General features: G+C 45.8%; 1 protein-coding gene across 5 annotated transcripts in view; it reads right to left on the bottom strand.

The window, feature by feature from the left end:
• TRAF3 (TNF receptor associated factor 3) overlaps positions 1 to 22256 on the bottom strand; it is a 146608-nt gene that overhangs the window by 25968 nt on the left and 98384 nt on the right. For 4 of the 5 annotated variants that reach the window (XM_063948484.1, XM_063948480.1, XM_063948483.1 and 1 more), the window contains 3 exons: positions 19634 to 19738; positions 15394 to 15561; positions 11771 to 11851 (listed from right to left, as the gene is read on the bottom strand). In XM_063948484.1, coding sequence (XP_063804554.1) covers positions 11771 to 11851; positions 15394 to 15561; positions 19634 to 19738 — 354 coding nt within the window. The remainder of the gene's footprint in view (positions 1 to 11770; positions 11852 to 15393; positions 15562 to 19633; positions 19739 to 22256) is intronic. The other variant, XM_063948481.1, reaches the window with a different exon arrangement.

Below are 22256 nucleotides of genomic sequence, written 5' to 3'. Positions count from 1 at the left end.
CCGCGTGCGCTCGTCATGCTTCGGGAACACTATTATATTCCTCCTCCAGGTCCACTGGGATGGTAAAGTATGAACAAGTCGGTTTCAATTAAAAAATCATAAAAAAGTCATCTCTGCATTTTGACCTGTTGGCATTTTACATGTCGGTATTTTAAATGTCGAGATTTTGACCGCCGGTCAATTGCTGTCAGGATTTTGACCGTCGGGATTTTGATTGGAGGTAAATTGACTGCATCCCCATAAAACACAAGCTGTCCGGTTATAGAATAGAATACAGATATACATAATATTATAAAAGATATATATGATACTATGTAAAGAAAAGTTGATGAATACAATAAAATATATGAAATACTTTCTTACAATGATCTACATAGAGGTGTAGTCATCCATAGCCACCTAAAAGATTGTATTTGTCGAACGTTGAACACAGTGAAAAAACAGAACACTCACAATATGACAGAAAGGTCAACTATTATCTTTATCAGGAAAATATCATTTATTACTGCTATGGTGGTCACTGGATATCTCAATACGACAGAAGAGATTCAGGGGTTTGGAGAAAAGTACTACACACCGCATAAGTGGATGATAGCTATGCTATAAATAAGCACCACGGTGTATACGCAAGTCCCCATCAATTAAGGTCTTAGGGGTCTATTTACTAAGCCTTGGATGGAGGTAAAGTGGACGGAGATACTTTATCTCCATCCAAGGCTTAGTAAAAAGACCCATTTGTCCTTTAATAGTGATCTATACAGAGTGCTTAAAGTGGCCATTTGATTGGTGATTTCGTCCGCAGGATTTGAAGGAGGAATTATATTAAATAGAAAACACGACTGGCTTTGTATATATTATAACTGCCCCTTTAAATCCATCATCTAAACATGCAGAAGATGCGGCAGCTTTCAAAGTGCCTCCTAGTACATTTACTCCAAAGTGTGGTGGACAGGAGAGAGTCACTTCTCCCTACAGAATATAAGCCCCTCATATATCTTTAGTTTTGTCAGGCTCCTTTGATTGTATCTCAATGGCTGCAAAGCCACTGCAAGCTGCATTTCAGGGGGTCTGCCATATATATATATATATATATATATTTATATATATGTGTTAGATATGATTTAGATTTTCGGGGATTACCATTTGCTCTCACTGGTAGTTCACTGCAGAAATAGACTCATCCAGAGATAATAATGTTACACGGGGCTGGATGTAATCAGGACAGGGGATTCTGAAAGTCCGGAGAGTTTGGTTTATTTTATCTCACTAAATATGTCAGCTTAAATGTACCTACTAACTCACTGAAACCCCGGGACTTTCAGAACCTCACACCTCATTACATTTGACTCATAGCCTCAACACTCACTCCTTGCAGTGTTGCCATACAAATTATCAACTCTCTTACCCAAGTTCTTAGTTTCTGGAACACATTTTACACGCCAGACATCAAATAAGGGAGATATTTGTCGGAGCTTGGCGAGAGATAAAATACCAACCAATCAGCTCCTAACTGTCGTTTTTCAAACGGGGGGGGATGTATTATAGCTATACCGCTTCCTGCTTTTCCTCTTTATCAAGGCGCAGCAGGAAGCTACACCGACGAGATGTATGAACATTCCAAATGCCGGGGTGGGGAAGTGGAGGAAAGACACAGCGCGTCGGCTTAGTGCTGATGCGCTCTCTCTCTCCTCTCCCGGCCGGCTCACTGGGCATGTGCGAGATCTCACTACTATCGCGAGATCTCCTGTGCAGCCTGGAGCCGGCAGCCGCCACAGCACGGACGGATCTATCCCTGCTGTGATGATTGGCCAATGACACCTGCAGCTGGCAAAACTGACAGCTGTAGGTGTCGGAGCGGTAAGTGCCACTGCCCGATCAAACATTGCCCCGCGTATCGGCGCACTTACCTTAAAGATAGCAGCGCCAATAATGACAGGGGCGCTATTTACCACACATCGGCACATTAATACATGGGGGAGAAGCTGTATCAGTGCACATAACATAGGCTGAAACCACTGCTCCCACATACAGACTCTTAATACATCTACCCCACACTCTGTAACCTGACAGGAGACCATTGGCTGGCCCTTTAACTCTCTCCATCTTATCTCTTCCCAAGCTTTGATAAGTCTCCCCCCGGAGTCCTTGCATTTCCCAGCAGGGATTTTGTCGCTGTACTGGAATTCTGTTACTGCATTGCCGCGGGTCATTCTCTGAATACCCAGAGGTTTAAAAGTGTTCGCATATAATCGCATTTCCCAGAAGCGACAACTTCTGCAAGGTAAATGCGCATTTCTCTCTTAAACAGCCATTGGGATCTCTGCTGGAAATCTATGTTTTAAATAAGAGACAGAGGACGGACACAAGACAAAGACACGTGAGGTTTGGAATACTTGGGGACATTTATGAAGACTGCAGAACAACTTATTTACAAAGACGTGTTGTACAAGGAAATGACGGTTAGAAGCTTTGTGGGCTGTTAAGACTTGTATCACTTTTGAGGATGGTTATAAGTGTACCAGATTATATAAATGTTCCCCGTTATCTCTATCCAGTGGTAGAGACAATGGGGTAAATTTACTAAGATGGGATGTTGCCCATAGCAACCAATCATATTCCAGGTATTATCTTCTTGAAGGTGCTAGGATAAATGAGAAGTAGAATCCTATTGGTTGCTATGGCAACATCTCATCTTAAATAGAACTCCCATCTTAGTAAATTTACCCCAATGAAAACGTCTGTAATGTACAATTAATACTGTAAAAGCGCACTGCACGAATCGCATGACGCTATATTGCGAGAGCTATCCTCACACTCCTGCAATAAACAGCTACAAATATGGAAAATACTTTAATTTGCATGAAAAAGAAAAGCAGTGAAAGATTGGCGTGACCCGTTATGCAAAACACGACTCTGCAGGTTGGACAGGTAAGTGGAAGGATCTGCATTTATGCGATTCTATCTCATAATAAAAGAAAATGAGCAACAGTTACACCGGTGATTATTCCACTGGAGTTATTCCCACCATAAGCATTGCCGCCGACAATCGCCCACTCGTGGGTGATTAGAAACCAATTACTCATTTTTTTTGTCATGTGGATTAAAGTTAATTAATTCTGTCAATTGATTATAAGCTTAACAGACGTGATTTAGGCAGGTGACAAAGGAAAGCCGAGTAAAATCCATATTTAGCGACCAGGTGACGATCACGGTTAAAACGCTATAAAACTATGAGGCTAATTCAGACCTGATCGCTCGCTAGAGTTTTTTTGCAGTCCTGCGTTCGCATAGTCGCCGCCCATAGGGGAGTGTATTTTCGCTTTGCAAGTGTGCGATCGCATGTGTAGCCGAGCTGTACAAACAGATTTTGTGCAGTCTCTGCGCAGCCCAGGACTTACTCAGCCGCTGCGATCACTTCAGCCTGTCCGGGACCGGAATTGACGTCAGGAACCCTCCCTGCAAACGCTTGGACACGCCTGTGTTTTTCCAGACACTCCCGGAAACGGTCAGTTGCCACCCACAAACGCCTTCTTCCTGTCAATCTCCTTGTGATCACCCGTGCGAATGGATCATTTGCACAAACCCATCGCTGAGTGGCGATCCGCTTTGTACCCATGCAACGCGGCCGCTGCATACGCATGCGCAGTTTAGACTTGATCTCCTGCAGTATGAAAACGCAGTCTAGCGGTCAGGTCTGAATTATCCCCTATCCCAACTGATTTCCTATGGTTCCGTAAGTTCTTTTAACCAGAAATGAAGGCTTCACATTATGGATGTTAATCAGCGGAGTGATGCTAAAAAAGACTGACCGTGCTCTGTAATGTACACCCATATAGTGTATGCAAGATTCTTCAAAAGGATATCACTAAATGCATTATGTTATAGTGAGATGTGCGCCCTTCACCGTTGAATATTTGGCTACATCGTTATTTGTGAGTACACGACACATCAAGTAATTAGGAACACCGCACCTCATACCTCTGTGGCACCACTATTATTCCTACTGTACACTTTCACTGAAGTTCATAAGAACTAAGGGGTCTATTTATTAACATTATTTTTACTAAAATAATGTAAAAAAGGCTGTTTTCTGTTATCACACCCTTTTCACATTATTTTAGTATCACCTGAATGTATTAAAGGGCATTTGGAGCAGATTTCATGAAAAACTGCTCCAAACCCTTTAATTCACTTTTTTTTTAGTAACCCGCATCACATTCCCCATACTTATAATGGGAAATGTGATGTGGCCAAATTTACTTTAAAAAAAATGTGAAAAAATACCGCAGTGTGCCCTGTGATAATCTCAGCTCAGGCTGGCGAGATCACAGGGCAGCACTGCGATAATGTGGCACTTGCCCCTGGCAGAGAGAGCTGAGCGTGGACCCGCCAGAGTGATCAGCTATGTGTGCCCGATGGAGACACAAGCTGATCACAGTGTAAAAAGAAAAAAAAAGTTAAAACAAAAACCCATGCAAACCTGTCCAGGGAGCGTTTCCCCGCTGCTCCGGTGAGCGCTGCCGGGCGCCGGGACCCCCATGTGCTGCAATGTGACCCCAGTGCAGTAAAGTGACGCTGCAAAGCGGCAGCGCACTTTACAGCACCGAGGTTCACCACAGCGCACAGGATCCAGCGGCCCGGCAGGAGCAGCGCGGACCGGCTCCCTGGACTGGTGAGTATATTGATCTGCTGAGGAAGGGGGTCCACGGGGCGTGAGGGTAGTCGCGATGGGGGTTGTTGACCGGTAGCGGCGGGGGCGGCGCATGCGCAGCAGGACATCGGGGTATTTTTTATGAAAAATACCCCGATGATGCTGCGGAGTATCATCGCAGGGACAGAGCCTGACCGCAAGCTCTGTCCCTGCACGCGATAATTGATACATCCCTGCGATGTAATCAATTATCGCAGTGCGAGTTGGGGCGATTTTACCACCTGTCATCCGCATCCTGGATTCGGATTGTGATAAATAGGCCCCTAAAACTTTTATTTTCCACAGTTTTGCGGTTAGGGCATGTTAAAATCAATTTTATTTCAGGCAAAAGGCACGGATTCTGCATTCAAAATGCAAACTTTTTCCAAACTACATACATAAGGTGAAATAACCCATAGCAACCGAGTCGCATCGCAATCATTTTTTACAACTTGGAAAATAAAAGCAGATTAGTTGCTGTAGGTCACAGCACATTTTTCCAGTCACTTTTTAACATCCAGTTTGAATACTTTGAAGCAGATTTACTAAAAAATTTAAAAAGTGTACAGGTCGGCCATAGCAACCAGTAACAATTCAGTTATTTTCTACAATGTACTACATAAATCATAGCTAGAATTTGATTGGTTGCTCTGGATAAAACTTCCACTTTAAAAAAATTTTTTTAAAAGCTTATAGTATATTTACCCCGATGGGAAACAGTTAGATAGCAAATAAAAACACTTGGCAGTAAGTGACATAAAAAAAAAAAATAAGAATTTACTTACCGATAATTCTATTTCTCGGAGTCCGTAGTGGATGCTGGGGTTCCTGAAAGGACCATGGGGAATAGCGGCTCCGCAGGAGACAGGGCACAAAAGTAAAGCTTTTACAGGTCAGGTGGTGTGTACTGGCTCCTCCCCCTATGACCCTCCTCCAGACTCCAGTTAGGTACTGTGCCCGGACGAGCGTACACAATAAGGGAGGATTTTGAATCCCGGGTAAGACTCATACCAGCCACACCAATCACACCGTACAACTTGTGATCTAAACCCAGTTAACAGTATGATAACAGAGGAGCCTCTGAAAGATGGCTTCCTAAACAATAACCCGAATTAGTTAACAATAACTATGTACAAGTATTGCAGATAATCCGCACTTGGGATGGGCGCCCAGCATCCACTACGGACTCCGAGAAATAGAATTATCGGTAAGTAAATTCTTATTTTCTCTATCGTCCTAAGTGGATGCTGGGGTTCCTGAAAGGACCATGGGGATTATACCAAAGCTCCCAAACGGGCGGGAGAGTGCGGATGACTCTGCAGCACCGAATGAGAGAACTCCAGGTCCTCCTTTGCCAGGGTATCAAATTTGTAAAAATTTACAAACGTGTTCTCCCCTGACCACGTAGCTGCTCGGCAGAGTAGTAATGCCGAGACCCCTCGGGCAGCCGCCCAAGATGAGCCCACCTTCCTTGCGGAATGGGCCTTAACAGATTTAGGCTGTGGCAGGCCTGCCACAGAATGTACAAGTTGAATTTTGTTACAAATCCAACGAGCAATCGACTGCTTAGAAGCAGGTGCACCCAACTTGTTGGGTGCATACAGTATAAACAGCGAGTCAGATTTTCTGACTCCAGCCGTCCTTTAATGTATATTTTTAAGGCTCTGACAACGTCCAACAACTTGGAGTCCTTCAAGTCGTCTGTAGCCGCAGGCACTACAATAGGCTGGTTCAGGTGAAACGCTGATACCACCTTAGGGAGAAAATGCGGACGCGTCCGCAGCTCTGCCCTATGTCGAATGGAAAATTAAATAAGGGCTTTTATAAAACAAAGCCGCCAGTTCAGATACTCTCCCGGCCGAAGCCAGGGCCAGTAACATAGTCACTTTCCATGTGAGATATTTCAAATCCACCTTCTTTAGTGGTTCAAACCAATTTGATTTGAGGAAATCTAAAACTACATTTAGATCCCACGGTGCCACCTTAGGCACCACAGGAGGCTGTATATTTTATCAAGGTAGGAATGACTTCTTCTGGAATGCCTTTTCCTTTTAGGATCTGGCATTCAAACGCCATGCCGTCAAACGCAGCCGCGGTAAGTCTTGAAAAAGACAAGTACCCTGCTGAAGCAGGTCCCTTCTCAGAAGTAGAGGCCACGGATCGTCCGTGACCATCTCTTGAAGTTCCGGGTACCAAGTCCTTCTTGGCCAATCCGGAGCCACTAGTCTTACTCCACTTTGCCGTATAATCCTCAATACCTTTGGTATGAGAGGCAGAGGAGGAAACACATATACCGACTGGTACACCCAAGGTGTTACCAGCGCGTCCACAGCTATTGCCTGCGGATCTCTTGACCTGGCGCAATACCTGTCCAGTGTTTTGTTGAGGCGAGACGCCATCATGTCCACCATTGGTTTTACCCAACGGTTTAATAGCATGTGGAAAACTTCTGGATGAAGTCTCCACTCTCCCGGGTGAAGGTCGTGTCTGCTGAGGAAGTCTGCTTCCCAGTTGTCCACGCCCGGGATGAATACTGCTGACAGTGCTATCACGTGATTCTCCGCCCAGCGAAGGATCCTGGCAGCTTCTGCCATTGCCCTCCTGCTTCTTGTGCCGCCCTGTCTGTTTACATGGGCGACTGCCGTGATGTTGTCCGACTGGATCAACACCGGTCTTCCTTGAAGCAGAGGTTCCGCCTGGCTTAGAGCATTGTAGATTGCTCTTAGTTCCAGAATGCTTATGTGAAGAGACTTTTTCAGGCTCGACCACACTCCCTGGAAATTTCTTCCCTGTGTGACTGCTCCCCAGCCTCTCTGGCTGGCACCCGTGGTCACCAGGATCCAATCCTGCATGCCGAATCTGCGGCCCTCCAATAGATGAGCCTCCTGCAACCACCACAGAAGGGATACCCTTGTCCTCGGCGACAGGGTTATCCGCAGGTGCATCTGAAGATGCGACCCTGACCATTTGTCCAACAGATCCCTTTGCATGGAATCTGCCGAAAGGGATTGCTTCGTAAGAAGCTACCATTTTTTCCCAGGACTCTTGTGCATTGATGTACAGACACCTTTCCTGGTTTTAGGAGGTTCCTGACCAGGTCAGATAACTCCTTGGCTTTTTCTTCGGGAAGAAAAACCTTTTCTGAACTGTGTCCAGAATCATCCCCAGGAACAGCAGACGAGTTGTCGGCATTAATTGGGATTTTGGAATATTCAGAATCCATCCGTGCTGCTTTAGCACCTCTCGAGATAGTGCTAAACCCATCTCTAGCTGTTCTCTGGACCTTGCCCTTATTAGGAGATCGTCCAAGTATGGGATAATTAATACGCCTTTTCTTCGAAGAAGAAATATTATCTCGGCCATTACCTTTGTAAAGACCCGAGGTGCCGTGGACAAACCAAACGGCAGCGTCTGAAACTGATAGTGACAGTTTTGTACAACGAACCTGAGGTACCCCTGGTGTGAGGGGTAATTGGAACGTGGAGATACGCATCCTTGATGTCCAAGGATACCATAAAGTCCCCTTCTTCCAGGTTCGCTATCACTGCTCTGAGTGACTCCATCTTGAACTTGAACTTCTTTATGTACAGGTTCAAGGACTTCAGATTTAGACTAGGCCTTACCGAGCCATCCGGCTTCGGTACCACAAAAAGAGTGGAATAATACCCCTTCCCTTGTTGTAGAAGAGGTACCTTGACTATCACCTGCTGAGAATACAGCTTGTGAATGGCTTCCAAAACCGTCTCCCTTTCTGAGGGGGACGTTGGTAAAGCAGACTTCAGGAAACGGCGAGGTGGCTCTGTCTCTAATTTCAACCTGTACCCCTGAGATATTATCTGCAGGATCCAGGGATTTACCTGCGAGTGAGCCCACTGCGCGCTGTAATTCTTGAGACGACCGCCTACCGCCCCCGAGTCCGCTTGCGAAGCCCCAGCGTCATGCTGAGGCTTTTGTAGAAGCCGGGGAGGGCTTCTGTTCCTGGGAAGGAGCTGCCTGTTGCTGTCTCTTCCCTCGTCCTCTGCCTCGTGGCAGATATGAATAGCCCTTTGCTCTCTTATTTTTAAAGGAACGAAAAGGCTGCGGTTGAAAGGTCGGTGCCTTTTTCTGTTGGGGAGTGACTTGAGGTAGAAAGGTGGATTTCCCGGCCGTAGCCGTGGCCACCAAATCCGATAGACCGACCCCAAATAACTCCTCTACGCATCGCCTGTCCACTGTCGTGTCCATAAAGCTCTTCTGGCCGAAATGGACATAGCACTTACCCGTGATGCCAGTGTGCAGATATCTCTCTGTGCATCACGCATATAAAGAAATGCATCCTTTATTTGTTCTAACGACAGTAAAATATTGTCCCTGTCCAGGGTATCAATATTTTCGATCAGGGACTCTGACCAAACTACCCCAGCACTGCACATCCAGGCAGTCGCAATAGCTGGTCGTAGTATAACACCTGCATGTGTGTATATACCTTTTTGGATATTTTCCATCCTCCTATCTGATGGATCTTTAAGTGCGGCCGTCTCAGGAGAGGGTAACGCCACTTGTTTTGATAAGCGTGTTAGCGCTTTGTCCACCCTAGGAGGTGTTTCCCAGCGCTCCCTAACCTCTGGCGGGAAAGGGTATAAAGCCAATAACTTCTTTGAAATTAGCAGTTTTTTATCGGGGCACCCCACGCTTCATCACACACGTCATTTAATACTTCTGATTCGGTAAAAACTACTGGTAGTTTTTTCACACCCCACATAATACCCTGTTTAGTGGTACCTGTAGTATCAGCTAAATGTAACATCTCCTTTATTGCCAAAATCATATAACGTGTGGCCCTTTTGGAAAATACGGTTGATTCGTCACCTTCACTACCGGAATCAGTGCCTGTGTCTGGGTCTGTGTCGACCGACTGAGGCAAGGGGCGTTTTACAGCCCCTGACGGTGTTTGAGGCGCCTGGACAGGCACTAAGTGAGTGTCCGGCCGCCTCATGTCGGCAAACGACTGCTTAAGCGAGTTGACGCTATCCCGTAATTCCACAAATAAAGGCATCCATTCTGGTGTCGACCCCCTAGAAGGTGACATCCTCATATTTGGCAATTGCTCCGCCTCCACACCAATAACGTCCTCATACATGTCGACACACACGTACCGACACACAGCAGACACACAGGGAATGCTCTATACGAAGACAGGACCCACTAGCCCTTTGGGGAGACAGAGGGAGAGTCTGCCAGCACACACCAAAAAGCGCTATATATGACAGGGATAGCCTTATGATTAAGTGCTCCCTTATAGCTGCTTTTATATTAATATATTGCCATTTATTTTGCCCCCCCTCTCTGTTATACCCTGTTTCTGTAGTGCAGTGCAGGGGAGAGACCTGGGAGCCTTCCTGACCAGCGGAGCTGTGACAGAAAATGGCGCCGTGTGCTGAGGAGATAGGCCCCGCCCCTTTTCCGGCGGGCTCGTCTCCCGCTATTTAGTACATTTAGGCAGGGGTAAATATCTCCATATAGCCTCTGGGGCTATATGTGAGGTATTTTTAGCCTTTTTAAAGGTTTACATTTGCCTCCCAGGGCGCCCCCCCCCAGCGCCCTGCACCCTCAGTGACTGCCGTGTGAAGTGTGCTGAGAGGAAAATGGCGCACAGCTGCAGTGCTGTGCGCTACCTTAAGAAGACTGCAGGAGTCTTCAGCCGCCGATTCTGGACCTCTTCTTGCTTCAGCATCTGTGAGGGGGCCGGCGGCGTGGCTCCGGTGACCATCCAGGCTGTACCTGTGATCGTCCCTCTGGAGCTTCATGTCCAGTAGCCAAGAAGCCAATCCATCCTGCACGCAGGTGAGTTCACTTCTTCTCCCCTCTGTCCCTCGTTGCAGTGATCCTGTTGCCAGCAGGAATCACTGTAAAATAAAAAACCTAAGCTAAACTCTCTAAGCAGCTCTTTATGAGAGCCACCTAGAATTGCACCCTTCTCGGCCGGGCACAAAAATCTAACTGGAGTCTGGAGGAGGGTCATAGGGGGAGGAGCCAGTACACACCACCTGACCTGTAAAAGCTTTACTTTTGTGCCCTGTCTCCTGCGGAGCCGCTATTCCCCATGGTCCTTTCAGGAACCCCAGCATCCACTTAGGACGATAGAGAAAAGTCTTTATATAATAATTGTAGGTGGCAATATGTTAGATATGTTAAAGGACCACTAAAAACATAAAATACAAGTTTATCCAATGAATAAAGGCACTTCGTAGCATTCATATTTTCACGGTGCACATTGCTTTCCCAGCTGCTGGGCTCCCTTCCTACCTTTCCTCCAGCCCATGGGTGGGTCAGAACCCAAGAAACATGACTGTCCCTCCAAAATAGTGATGGTTGGGGGGGGGGGGGTGCAGACAAACCTATATACAGTCACGCACTTCATAGATATGGGTAGATTTGGTGGGTGCTTTGTTCAATTTAACTAAAAATGTTTTAGTTGACATGTTGGACTTTTGAACTAAGTTTTTTTATGACGCAGAGGAATAAAAACTTCTTCGAAAACGATGTGTGACCGCAAACTATCTGTGCGGGAGGGGTGAAACTTGCAAAACCGTTTTGTAATATTCCAAGGTCAATGCCTTCCCACTGGAGCTTACAATTTAATTCTCAGAGACTGATGTGAGTGACAAATATTCTGCCTGACTGTTTATACTGAAATCCACTGTTAGCGTTAATACTGCTGATTTATTTCTCTACAATAAACACTTTTCGGACAAGTATTCTCTCTTTACAGTGCTGCGCCATTTGTAGAGCTCTACAAATAAATGATTAGAATAATAATCTGCAATTCTGATACTCTCGTGAAAGTCTTGCATTTATGTTTGTGAATGATTTCCCATAAGAAATAAGCAGAGATGGGAAGTGACGGCGCTCTTTTGACACTACTACGTTACGCAAAGCATTTATTGCGCTCATAGACGTAGAACCCTATTTGGCCAGCCCTGAAGTCCTTTACCGGTTACATACATTCTGTAGACAATATACATCTATGTGTACAATGCACAAATAAACAGGGCTATACCGCACACGCTCCATAGCGATAACATGAAGCAACGGGCTTACCTCACTTCTCAACAGACTTTTTACACTACACTTGTGAGGGCAGGACATCACGACGGAGGGACAGTCCATATCTTCATGCTTCTACAAAACACACAAATGGACTGGTTTAGAATAATTACCATATAAACGTGGAGGCAATGGCTTCAAGACACTGGTGTATTATATTGTTCTGACATATTTACAGTATTCAGAATCGCAAATTTAATATCAAATGAAGACGTCATTGCTAAAAGAAGCCAATGGGCGGTCTTAAAAACAGGAACCTGCTATACGTCACAACTTAGGTGGGACAGTCCTAACACGACCAAGCTGTACAGAAGTCCTCATTGAGATCCTCAATGTAGGAGCCGTTTCCCTGCTCAACATGCCACAAGCACATGCGGACATTGAGGGGGTTATAAGTGGAGGTTAAGGAGGGCTGTACGTACTTGCTGTAAAACAGCGGCGTTATCCCTATTAGTTCGCGCTGCAGTACTTAAAAAGTATTATTTTTCCGAAGCTGGCGTATGTGCTCCAAATATTGCCTCTAAGACGGTGTAAACCTGACCTCTCTCTCTGCAGCAGAAATTTCTTTGGTCAAACAAGAAGCCAAGAATTGCACTTTCGCAAACTGACCCTCCTCCATGGCGAAGGAGGTCTAGCTATCTCAGACCTTCTAGACTTTTCCAGAGCGGTCGCTTTCCTCTATATATCACACTGGTTGCTTGGCAATTCGTCCTATGCGAACTACCAAATCGATCAAGCCCTGGCCTCCCCCTTTGACTTAAAGGCACTCCTCCACACGCCAAAAGCGAAACTCCCACTATCTATCCGTGTGAACCCACTATTTTGGGACTCCTACCTAGGGTGGTGGGAAATTAATAAAGACTTTGGTATGAAAGGGGAATACATAGGGTTTCTACCCATTTGCGGTAACCCCTGTTTTTTACCTCTGATAGACAATGTAAAATTCTCTCAGTGGGTTCTAAAGGGAATAATTGGCATTAAGGACATTTTTTCGATCCTGAAGGAGTGTCATGTCCTTTGCTTGTTTTGCAGAGAGGTATGGTGTGTCTCGTTCTGACTTTTGTATGTTTCTTCAGGTGCGGCACTACGTCCAATCACTGCCCCCTCCCTGCGGGACAGAGGCTTGACCCGCTGTCTTTGTTGATCACTAGGTTTTTGAAATCCCCATATAAGACAGATTGGTTATACAGAGATCTTTGATCTATAGATGCGAGCAAAGAATGGCAGCCCAGCTTGGTGAAATGGTCGGCCGATCTAGATTTAGATATATCACCAGTTGATCTCCTGCGCCCTATCCCCAAGATCCTTAAATCCCTTCACTCCTCCCAATTGCAGGAAGTACATATAAAATTCTTCCATAGAGCATATCTCTCTCAGGGCCAGAGGAAACATATGGTCCCAGAGGAGCCAGGTAATTGTCCTAAATGTAAAGCCCCAACGGCTCTCTTTTGGCATAATTTCTGCCAACGTTCCAAGATCAAAAATTTTTGGCACAAGGTACTGAATTTCAACAACTCCATATTCTCCCTCTACCTTCCCTTCTTACCTGCAGTATTAGAGAGATGGAACCTGCCTGCTACGGTGTCTAGATTTACCCCACTCTACTATATTATTCTTACACTGCCTAAGAAAGTCATTCTTAACCAATGGATTTCGAAGTCCCCACCTCATTTGGAACACCTGAAAACTCTATTGCTCAGAACCATACACTTTGAGCGACAGTCTACCCTTCCTGAGATAGACCGGAACGCAACCCACTTTTATAAAAAGTGGACTCCTTATCTGGAGCACTTAGATAGTCCCACCCGCCAACACATTACAAATTTCTTAGATGCATTCTCTCATTCCGCTACCCGATTGTTTTTTTATTTCTTTGCTCACCACAGTCATGGTATTGATCAGAAGGACTTGATGTCTTCTTTCCTTTTCTTTATTGTATAATATGCTATATGTGTAACTATATTGCCGCCTCACCACCCGAATCCCCCCCCCCCCCCCCGACCCCACTCGCACCCCCACCCCACCATCTCGGTCTGTCCTCGGTCTATATTTTTGAGTAATAGACTTTGTACTGTATTTGGGTGGTATTTACGTATGCCCTCACCACGATAATTATTTCATTCTGGGATATGTCTGGGAATTTTTTTCTTTGGTAAAACGGACGGATGTCTGTTCTGCCTGAACAATATCGTTTTTCCATTTTCCCTTCACTTGGGAATCTCGTGTCTTCTGATTGATCTGGACGCTGACAGCATTGAAACTGTATCTACAGGCTTTCCTTTTCTTTCTGATGTGTCTGGTGTCTGTATTATGTACAGGGTATGCCTACCCCACTTTTTCTATGTCTGTTGTGTATTGTTTGTTAAAACAAAAATTGAAAATCTCAATAAATATATTTAAAAAAAAAACAAAAACAAACAAAACAAAAAAACAGCAGCATTATCTATTAACAGATTTAGGTGTGCAGCCTTTTCCTCCAGCAAACATGTCAATTCCATAGCTGCTCGGAAGACCTGGAAGCTCAACCCCTTTCCCTATAATTATGCACATTTTTCAGCCTTGCAGTTGCATTTTTAATAGAAAGTGCACATGTAAGAGCAATATAAAGCACAAGACAGGGACACATGTACAAGAAGCAGTCACAAAGTCATCTATGATTAACTGAAGATCTGAACGTAACTAAATTGAACAGTATAATTGAGAATTGAGATCACTAACAGGTTGAACTCGATGGACGAATTGTCTTCTTTCAACCTCAGAAACTATGGGGGTCATTCCGAGTTGTTCGCTCGTTGCTGATTTTCGCAACGGAGTGATTAAGGCGAAGGTACGCAGTGCGCATGCGCAAAGTATTTTTGCTCAAAACTTAGTAGATTTACTCACGTCCGAACTAAGAATTTTCATCGTTGAAGTGATCGGAGTGTGATTGACAGGAAGTGGGTGTTTCTGGGCGGAAACTGACCGTTTTCAGGGAGTGTGTGGATAAACGCTGGCGTGTCTGGATAAAGCATGGGAGTGTCTGGACAAACGGGGGAGTGGCTGACCGAACGCAGGGCGTGTTTGTGACGTCAAACCAGGAACGAAATGGGCTGAGCTGATCGCAGTGTAGGAGTAAGTCTGGAGCTACTCAGAAACTGCTAAGAATTTTCAATTCGCAATTCTGCTAATCTTTCGTTCGCAATTCTGCTATGCCAAGATACACTCCCAGAGGGCGGCGGCCTAGCGTGTGCAATGCTGCTAAAATCTGCTAGCGAGCAAACAACTCGGAATGACCCCCTATGTTACTATGTTATAACAGTAAAATAAAAGGTTGAATTAAAGTGTAAATAGGGTGAAATTTGTAGTGACCTCTACAATGAGCAGCTTCAAAGCTGCGGATACAACCGTGCCTACCAAATGTGCAAAATTATCCTGGGCTGCAAAAAGGGAGGAGTTTCAACAAAAAGTAGGTGTTTCTAGCTGGGGTGGGGTTTGAGCAGAGCCTGGGTGCAGAGGCGTGGCATATTTTGTCGCAATTTGGTAAATGTTGGGAGAAATGGGACAGTCCGTCTCAGTGCAAGTAATGTTACAGACATAAAATGATGAAGCACCAGGCCACCACTGCGTAATAAGATTACCTGCATTTCTACAAGCGGCACTTGGCTTTTGCAATACTGGCACGGTGTTTCTCTGTATTTACATGACTTCTCTATGTGGTCGCTGAGATCTTTACGGATCACTTTTTCTTTGCAGTCTGCACGGGGACAGGAAAGTTCTTCAAACTGGCAGTCACTTTTTAGGTGAATCTGAAAAAAAAGGAGAGTATTTAGTCACCTCCAATCTACTCCATATGTCAGCAAGGATTTACATTCAGGAGCATCAGGTTGGAGGTGGACGTTTAACATGCCCACCAGCTGGCAAAGCATGATGGCACTCCGTAATTCCACGCAATGAATATGCAATTGAGACCAACTTGCACCAGACTCTGAATCAGTCCTGATGCGGTCTTTAAAATGGGTTTTACACCTTCAGACAACAAGAATTGGTTTCTGTGAATGTTCATTCCATTTCTGAGCTTTTCAGCAAGGTCTTTATATCATATACAGGCTTCTTTATTTCATTTGATAACACTAAGCCCATGTATCTATACCTCCCAGCCGTTAGGATTTTTGACAGGATTTCTTGGCTCTGTCCAGGTGTCCGGATCGGAACAGCATTGATGGGAGGTAAGACCCATTCACAACGCTCTGCATAGCAGAGCAGCAGTGCAAGGTGCCGCACGAATCTGCCTCTCCCAGACATGGCTGATGAGCATGTACGGATGGTGTAATGGTTAGTATTACTGCCTCACAGCACTGAGGTCATGGGTTCGATTCCCACCATGGCCCTAACTGTGTGGAGTTTGTATATTCTCCCTGTACTTGCGTGGGTTTCCTCTGGGTACTCCGGTTTCCTCCCACAATCCCCAAAATAAACTGGCAGGTTAATTGGCTCCCAACAAAATTAACCCTAGGCGTGAATGTGTCTGTGTGTACATGTGATAAGAGAATATAGATTGTAAGCTCCACTGGGGCAGGGACTGATGTGAATGGGCAAATATTCTCTGTAAAGCGCTGCGGAATATGTGTGCGCTATATAAATAACTGGTAATAAATAAATAATAATTATGAAAAAAAAAAAATATATATATATATATATATATATATATAATCAATTCTAGTACAAAACAGGAACATTATGAAACCGCTTCAGTGTTGGCAGTTGCACATTGATGTGTTATAAGGACTAGTTGCTGTGTCTAATTTCCCATGTAAATAATAAAAAATAAAAAAAAAATCAATGAAACAATATAAAGTAATTTAGGATTATTTTTCATTTTGGTCTTAAGTCCACAGAAAGAGTTTCACAAAGCCATAGTTTTATAGTTATACTAAGCTTGACTCTGCAGACGTCTTACAATTGGACTGGATTACGGCAAAGTGCTTAAAGACATTTCTGTGTACGTAAAAGTGATACCACGTCCCTTGCGCAGCTGATACAGACGAGACAGCAGCTCAGAGGATGATAAACTGTCTCTACAATTTAGGGACATGTCATCAATTCTTTGTCTTTACAGACTGAGCGTTTAAATGTTTTGCAGCTGGCAGAAGAGTCTCCCTGAGGACAGCCGATGAAAGTTTTGTTATCCATCAAATCATTATAGATCAGGCTAAAGCTACCTGCAGGAGCACAACAATTCCCAGCAAGACGAGAGTTTGTTTCACAACATCAAAAGAACTACAAGTTTTCTACCTCTACTCTAGACGCTGGAGAATGCAGGTTAAAACTATTCATTATTTCTTGGCAATGTCTTGGTAGCTCTATAGAACAGATTCAGTGTCAGGACTGGAAATCTAGATGCGACAATTCTCAGTACTGTAACCGATCTGATTTGGGGGTAGACGACGAGTGATAACGACAAACTGAACTTTTCCGAAACATCACAGAGTCTCCTTTCTGGATGCTGTCTCTTTCTCATTGATAATGGCCGATACTTTTATAGGGCCTAAAATGCAAGTGATGTTTTTCCCAAAAATAAACAAATAGATAAACATATATTATATAATAACAGTTTCCAAAAAACAAACTTGTAAATTTAAAATCAGAAGCATCTCTTAGCACGGATGCAGGACGCAAACGGCGTTTTTTTTTGCATATAGCGCAGAAGCAAATGCCCATCCTACTGTGAGTGGATGCAACTTACCCGGATCTACATGGCGCTGGTGCAAGTGCTGACACTAATGGGCTCATTTATCAATGAGTGATAAATTTGACTGTGAGTGATAAATTGCACCAGCCAATCAGCTTGTAACTTCCATGTCACAGGCTGGGTTTGAAAAATGACAGTTGGGAGCGGATTGGCTGGTGCAACTCTTCACTCACAGTGAAATTTATCACTCATTGATAAATAAGGGCATTAGTCTGTAACATGGCAGTTAGGAGCTGATTGGATGGTGCAATTTATCACTCACAGTGAAATGTATCACTCATTGATAAATAAGGGCATTAGTCTGTAACATGGCAGTTAGGAGTTGATTGGATGGTGCAATTTATCACTCACAGTGAAATGTATCCCTCATTGATAAATGAACCAATTATGATGATATTTGTGGCGGCTGGCATAAACTCTATGGGTGGCACAGGTATCCCGCTTGCAGATGCATTAGTTGAGCGGATTCTACATTAGTAAAAGGTAGTAAGTCTGGCTTCCACGGCTGCCCCAACTGCAGCCACATTGCGTGCGCCTAAGAATCAGCCCTGAGATATCAAGTCTATCAAAATATATTAAAAAACTAAGACAAAATCGGGAACTTGCTTTTGATACAACAGGACCGGTTAGTAGGGAAAGGCTTAGGGGTATATTCAATTGAGGTCGAAAACTGCAGTCTGTCGAAAAGACGGCAGTTTTCGACTTTTTTTGGTCGAATCCAGATTGAACATATTCAATATTTTGCAATGGATGTCACCCACCCGCTGCTGGAGCCGGGTGGAAGTTGCCGTGAGGTCGGGCGGCTGAGTGACACCCTGCTGCAGCGTCACTCCGTAGCGCTGATCTCCTCTGGCTGCCGCTGGCTGTACCCCAGCGGCTCGCCCCCTCCCCCCCCCCCCCACCCCTCCTCCTCTGGGTCCCATCTAAATACGACTTGAAAAAGTCGAATTCTAGATGGGATTGAATAGGGGTTGTCGGATCCATTCCGACAAATACATTTCGGAATGGATCCGACTTTGAATATACCCCTTATTATTATTATTATCCTTTATTTATATGGCGCCACAAGGGTTCCGCAGCGCCCAATTACAGAGTACATATGCACATAGTCAAAACAGGAAAACAGTGACTTACAGTTGAAGACAATATAGGACAAGTACAGGGTAACTAAGCATGACTACACCAGTAAACAGAGATAAGTTCCAGGTGGCCAAAAACTGTGGGATCTGGGCAGTTGAGGATTATTAAAGTAAGAAAAGTATAAGCACATGAGGGAAGAAGGCCCTACTCGTGAGAGCTTACATTCTAAGGGGAGGGGTAGACAGACAGGGGTGACACAGATGGGGTACATAGAGAGCATGGAACAGAGGGTTAGGTTGAGATTTGGCTGGGTTTGGTAAAGAAATGGGTCTTAAGAGCCCGTTTGAAGTTTTGCAGAGAGGTGGAGAGTCTGAGGGGGAGAGGTAAAGAATTCCAGAGAAAGGGAGCAGCACGTGAAAAATCTTGGAGATAGGAGTGGGAGGAAGTAATCAGAAGACAGGAGAGTCGGCGTGCATTAGCAGAGCGAAGAGGACGGGTGGGAGAGTAAAGGGAGATAAGGTCAGAGATGTAGATGGGAGAGGGGTGGGTGAGAGCTTTATAAGTGAGTGTGAGAAGTTTGAATTGGATTGTGAAGGGAAGGGAAGCCAGTGGAGGGCCTGTAGGAGAGGGGAGGTAGACGTAGTGCGTTTGGTGAGGAAGATGAGCCGGGCAGCAGCATTGAGGATAGATTGGAGTGGAGAGAGGTAATTGTCAGGGAGGCCAGTTAGGAGGAGATTACAGTAGTCCAGTCTGGAAATAATCAGTGAGTGAATAATGATCTTAGTGGCATCCTGGGTGAGAAAAGGTCTGATTCTAGAAATGTTTTTGAGATGAAAATGACAGGTTTGTGAGAGGTGCTGAATGTGTGGTTTGAAGGAGAGGGAGGAGTCAAGGATTACGCCAAGACAGCGTACTTGGGGGCTAGGGGAGATAGTCGTGCCATCAATGGATAATGAGATTGTGGGAGGTGAGGCTGTGCGGGAGGGTGGGAAGACTGCGATCGCTACGGAAGCGGGCGCCAATTACAGAAGCTTTGATTTGAATCTTACCAGTAGGTTGCCTAGTGTTATTTGCTCCTTGCAGCCCCGGTTCTCATTTCTGCAGTACATCTGAAGCGCCAGCACCTCTCTCCGGCAGCAGTTATCCTTAAACACCTGCAATTCAAGAGGTTACTTTTATTGCATCTAAAAATCATTTACATTTAGGCAATTTTCCATAATCCGGAGCAGTAATCCTTATTGCTCCAGGCAATAATATGCTTATCACTGAAGAGAGCCAATTTTCCTGCTTCTCTCTCAGCCCACCCACAACCTATTCACTGTATAAACTGAGGATTAATTCTGGAATCATGACCCAGCGTTGCGCAAGTTTTCTGCCCGTCTCCTTTCAAATCCAAACACTAAGCGCCGTACAAAAATGATACACAGTGTTTGGATTAATCTGGTTTTCTTTATTGTAGCTCTATTCATTCTCTTAAACATGAGGATGTTTGTACCTTTCAACATGGCCGGCTGCTTAGCGTTCCAATTTCATTTTTGAAGCTGCCCGCCAGGAACAAAAAAATGTTGTAACGCTATGAAAACCGCTCTGTTCTCAGCGCGCAGAGAGAAAACGTGTAGAGATATAAGCGGGCCTGGTTCAGCGAAGTATGCAAAGCTGATGTTCCACGGAACTGAGCGATGAACTGCGCATATGTTCGCATTGCGCATGCGTCAAGGTGCCACTGCGAACCTGCATGCAATGAGGACTTCTTTGCAAAGTGATTGACAGGAAGTGACTGTTTGGGGGTGTTAACATGGTGTTAGTGGGGAGTGGTTGTAAAAACGAAGGCTTTGGGGTGTGTACCTGACGTCAGCTGCGAGCCCTAATGTACAGAACATGGTGCCTGCGTGACTATTTGTTCTTGGATATAGGCTGCATATCTGTACGCAATTGCAAATGCGTTGCGGTCGCTCCGGTGAGCATCTTTTCATTTCTGGACAGAAGCTAGGGTGGCCAATCCCAGGATCAGGATCTGCAGGATCCTGGGATTTCGGCCTAAAATTGTCCGGGATTGAATCCCGGGATCAGCACACGGCTCAGATGCTGCCCGGCTCCCCCTGCCCCCGGCTGTGCGAACTGCGCAGCGTGACGTGGTGTTAGAAGCCACGCTGCGTAGCACAGCGCAAGCTGCACTGGAATGCCTGTACCCACCGCCTGCCCCCCAGACTCGCTGCCAGCCGGATCTGCCGCCCGGAACCGCTGACAGCACCGTCGCCTGCCGTCCGGACCAGAAAACCATGAGTATTTCTTATTTTTCTTTTCTTTTCCTTAGCCAATCCCGGGAATCCCGCCATTGACCGTTTTTCAGTCCTGAGTCCCGGGATTGAAGAAACTGCACTGGATTGGCTTCCCTAGCGGCAGCGTCACTTGCTGATATCTGCAATGGCGTTGCGGAGAAGAGAGTGGTCATGATGGCCGCATGGGACTCCCATGAGGGCAATTGCATCCTCCACCATTCACCTTGAAAGTGCAAGATCACGATAACAAGGCAGTGTAATTGTGGTACCACCATTTGTGTACCCTCTAGCCTCTCAGATGCCCAGCATTCGGGCAGCCAATGGCCTGATATCACCACCGAGGCATAAGGCGATACGTAGCGACATTTTGCACTCAGTGTAGGCAGGGAGAGTCCCTAGTGATAGACCATAAATAGTTTTACAGTGCGGCTGCCCTCGCCATGCGCAGTCTGTATTCACACTCTATAAGAGAGGAGCAGAAGTAGCGTCACACGTGACAATAATAAATTGGTTGAGGGTTTTCACATTAGATCAGCCAGGACGTCGATACCTCCCTGGCTCCAACCTTCTCTTAGTCAGGGAGCGTATAGACACATCTAGTGTAGTCCAAGAAGTTCAGATCAGATTTCGACAGAAATATCCTGTAAACACGCATCCTGTTTCATGCTTGGGACTTTCCGAGCCGTCACAATCACGCTGATTTACAGAAACAGTGCTGAAGAGGTGACTTCTGTACTGATCGCTACTGGCAGTCCCCAATCCTCTTTCTTGGCCGTCCACATATACTTATACGCCATGTAATGAAGAGCTCGGAACAATGGGTGAAGGGAAGGTGAATCAGTTTATTACCAACTTCCTCCATAGTAACCATATTGTTCATTCCTTTACCTCCTGGGTTCACATGTAGTCAGAGACATAGCAAAAAACGTCAAGTGATACTTAGATAAAAACAACCTCTGTACTACTCTTCCTCCCTCCTGGCCCACGTCCTGGGCTCTCTTCCTCCCTCCTGGCCCACGTCCTGGGCCCTCTTCCTCCCTCCTGGCCCACGTCCTGGGCCCTCTTCCTCCCTCCTGGCCCACGTCCTGGGCCCTCTTCCTCCCTCCTGGCCCACGTCCTGGGCCCTCTTCCTCCCTCCTGGCCCACGTCCTGGGCCCTCTTCCTCCCTCCTGGCCCACGTCCTGGGCCCTCTTCCTCCCTCCTGGCCCACGTCCTGGGCCCTCTTCCTCCCTCCTGGCCCACGTCCTGGGCCCTCTTCCTCCCTCCTGGCCCACGTCCTGGGCCCTCTTCCTCCCTCCTGGCCCACGTCCTGGGCCCTCTTCCTCCCTCCTGGCCCACGTCCTGGGCTCTCTTCCTCCCTCCTGGCCCACGTCCTGGGCCCTCTTCCTCCCTC

Source organism: Pseudophryne corroboree, chromosome 12 (assembly GCF_028390025.1).
Source record: "Pseudophryne corroboree isolate aPseCor3 chromosome 12, aPseCor3.hap2, whole genome shotgun sequence".
Classification (NCBI taxonomy): Eukaryota; Metazoa; Chordata; class Amphibia; order Anura; family Myobatrachidae; genus Pseudophryne; species Pseudophryne corroboree.
Note: the sequence above shows the minus strand (reverse complement) of the source record. Positions and strands in the feature narration are given on the sequence as shown.